Here is a 2,663-nt window from a genome sequence, read left to right on the forward strand (position 1 = left end):
AAATCGGGCGAAAGCTATATATCCACCAAATTTGACACGCATAGCTATAATGCTAATTCTACTCCCTGTGCTAAATTTCAACTAAATCGGAGCAAAAAATTGGCCTCTGTGGACAAAAGAGTGTAAATCGGGCGAAAGCTATATATGGGAGCTATATCTATATCTGAACCGATTTGGATGAAAATTTGCAAGTTTTTCGAGACTCATAAAATATTCGTATGTACGGAATTTGAGGAAGATCGGTTGATATACACGCCAATTATGACCAGATCGGTGAAAAATATATATGGCAGCTATATCTAAATCTGAACCGATTTTTTCCAAAATCAATAGGGATCGTCTTTGAGGCGAAACAGGACCCTATACCAAATTTTAGGACAATCGGATTAAAACTGCGAGCTGTACTTTGCACACAAAAATACATCAACAGACAGACGGACAGACCGACAGACAGACATACAGACAGACAGACGGACATCGCTAAATCGACTCAGAATTTAATTCTAAGACGATTGGTATACTAAACGATGGGTCTCAGACTTTCCTTCTTGGCGTTACATACAAATGCACAAACGAAGGGTATAAATATGGGAAACATTTAAATCTGAAGCAATTTTAAGGAAACTTCGCAAAAGTTTATTTATGATTTATCGCTCGATATATATGTATTAGAAGTTTAACTTTTCGACTAAGCAGTGGCGATTTTACAAGGAAAATGTTGGTATTTTGACCATTTTTGTCGAAATCAGAAAAACATATATATGGGAGCTATATCTAAATCTGTTTTCAACTAAATCCGATTTCAACCTAATTTGGCACGCATAGCAGCAATGCTAATTTTACTCCCTGTGCAAAATTTCAACTAAATCGGAACAAAAAATTAGCCTCTGTGGTCATATGAGTGTAAATCGGGCGAAAGCTATATATGGGAGCTATATCTAAATCTGAACCGATTTCAACAAATTTTGGCACGCATTTTTAGAATAAAAATGTTTTTACACTGAAAAAACGGCGAACCCACCAGGAAGAAAAATTTTGGTTAATTTTAGAAAATTTAAATTATTTTTAGAAAATTTTAATTAAACAGTATTACAAACGCAGATATTACAAAAATAAGTAAATGTTTTTCGATAAATTCAAGAAAATTTATTAGACAGAACTATTTTTTCCACTTGTTAAAAAAAATTTGTAGTTTGACGGAAAAACTTGGAATCAAAATGGCAAGAATGTTTTTAGATAGGTTCCTTTGTAGTAAAATTTACAAATTTAAGGTAATAATGAACTATTTTGTTAGAAGTACGAATTTAGTAAATCTTTATGCTTCATTTGTGTGTATTTTTTTCTCATTTTTTTTTATTTAACTAACTAACGCAGAAAATTATTAGAGTAAAGGAAACTTTCTCCAAAAATAATAATTCCATGAACGAAAATAAAGTTCAATTGGCTTTAGTGAAATATAGGGTTCACTTTTTTGGGTAAGAAACAAAAGAAGAAAAAAAAGATTTCTACACTCTAAAAAAGGTGAACCCTATATTTCACTACAGTCGATTTAATTCTATTTTAGTTCATTACGTTACGTTTTTATAACGTTTCCATGACTTTAATCATTTGTTGCGTACGTTAGTTGAATTAACTAAAATAGAGGAACAAATTATACAAAAATGAAGCATAAAGATGAACTAAATACGTGTCTCCCACAAAATAGTTCAGAATTTCTTAAAATTAGTAAATTTTACCAATAATGCTCCCATCTTTAACTTCGTATGGCACTAAAGACATTTTTGCAATTTTGAACTCCAATTCTTTCCTGCCAACTACGAAATTTTCTTTAATAAGGGAAAAATAATAATAATGTCTAATAAATTTTCTTGAATTTGTCGAAAACTATTAACTTAATTTTATGAAATCGGCGTGACATCTGCGTTTCTAATACAGTTTGGATAAAATTTTCTAAAGTTAATCTATTTTTTTTTTTTTAATTAACTAAAATTTCCTGGTTGTTCACAGTTTTTTCAGTGTAGGTCTAAGTAATTTCATTGCTCTCACGCCTATTACAATACGAACAACCTCTTTGTAAATTGGTAAGGATTTATAATCTTTGTGTTTAATGGGCAACGTTCGTATTGCCCACTGAGCCCATTCATTTTAAATACATACATTTCAGAGTGGCATCGCGCATGCCTGAAACATAAGAATAACATTGTTTCTTGTACAACGGCTACTGTTTCCCACTTCTCTCTGAAGATTTTTTTTAATTTTGTTCACACATGCATAGTAACCAGGCTTAGAAACTTAGAATTGTAAATTGTAATAAAATTAAAACAGTTCAACATAATTTTTTTGTAGAATGGGGTGTTTAAGTAGCAAAGACCGTTTGACCAAAGAAGATATGGAATTTTTAAAGTCCCATACTCGGTATGACGAATCAACAATAAAGGAGTGGTATAAAGGATTCAAGGTAAATTTTGAAATACATATGTTCCAATAATAATACATTCCATTTGCAGCAAGATTGCCCAAATGGAAGGTTGACTCCTGCTAAATTTGTTGATATGTACAAAATGTTTTTCCCATCTGGTAATGCAGAGGAATTTTGTGATCATGTTTTCCGGACATTCGATATGGATAAAAATGGATACATAGATTTTAAGGTAACTGAGTAG

The 2,663-nt window shown here is 31.4% G+C and overlaps 1 protein-coding gene across 1 annotated transcript; it reads left to right on the top strand.

The window, feature by feature from the left end:
* The first annotated feature begins 2,187 nt into the window (after positions 1 to 2,187).
* LOC142235499 (neuronal calcium sensor 2-like) lies at positions 2,188 to 2,663 on the top strand. Its single transcript, XM_075306750.1, has 2 exons — positions 2,188 to 2,458; positions 2,508 to 2,663. Exons 1-2 carry the CDS (start codon positions 2,348 to 2,350, stop codon positions 2,661 to 2,663), a joined length of 267 nt encoding a protein of 88 aa, XP_075162865.1. The 5' UTR covers positions 2,188 to 2,347.

The sequence above is a fragment of the Haematobia irritans genome, chromosome 4, assembly GCF_050003625.1.
Source record: "Haematobia irritans isolate KBUSLIRL chromosome 4, ASM5000362v1, whole genome shotgun sequence".
In the NCBI taxonomy this organism is placed as follows: Eukaryota; Metazoa; Arthropoda; class Insecta; order Diptera; family Muscidae; genus Haematobia; species Haematobia irritans.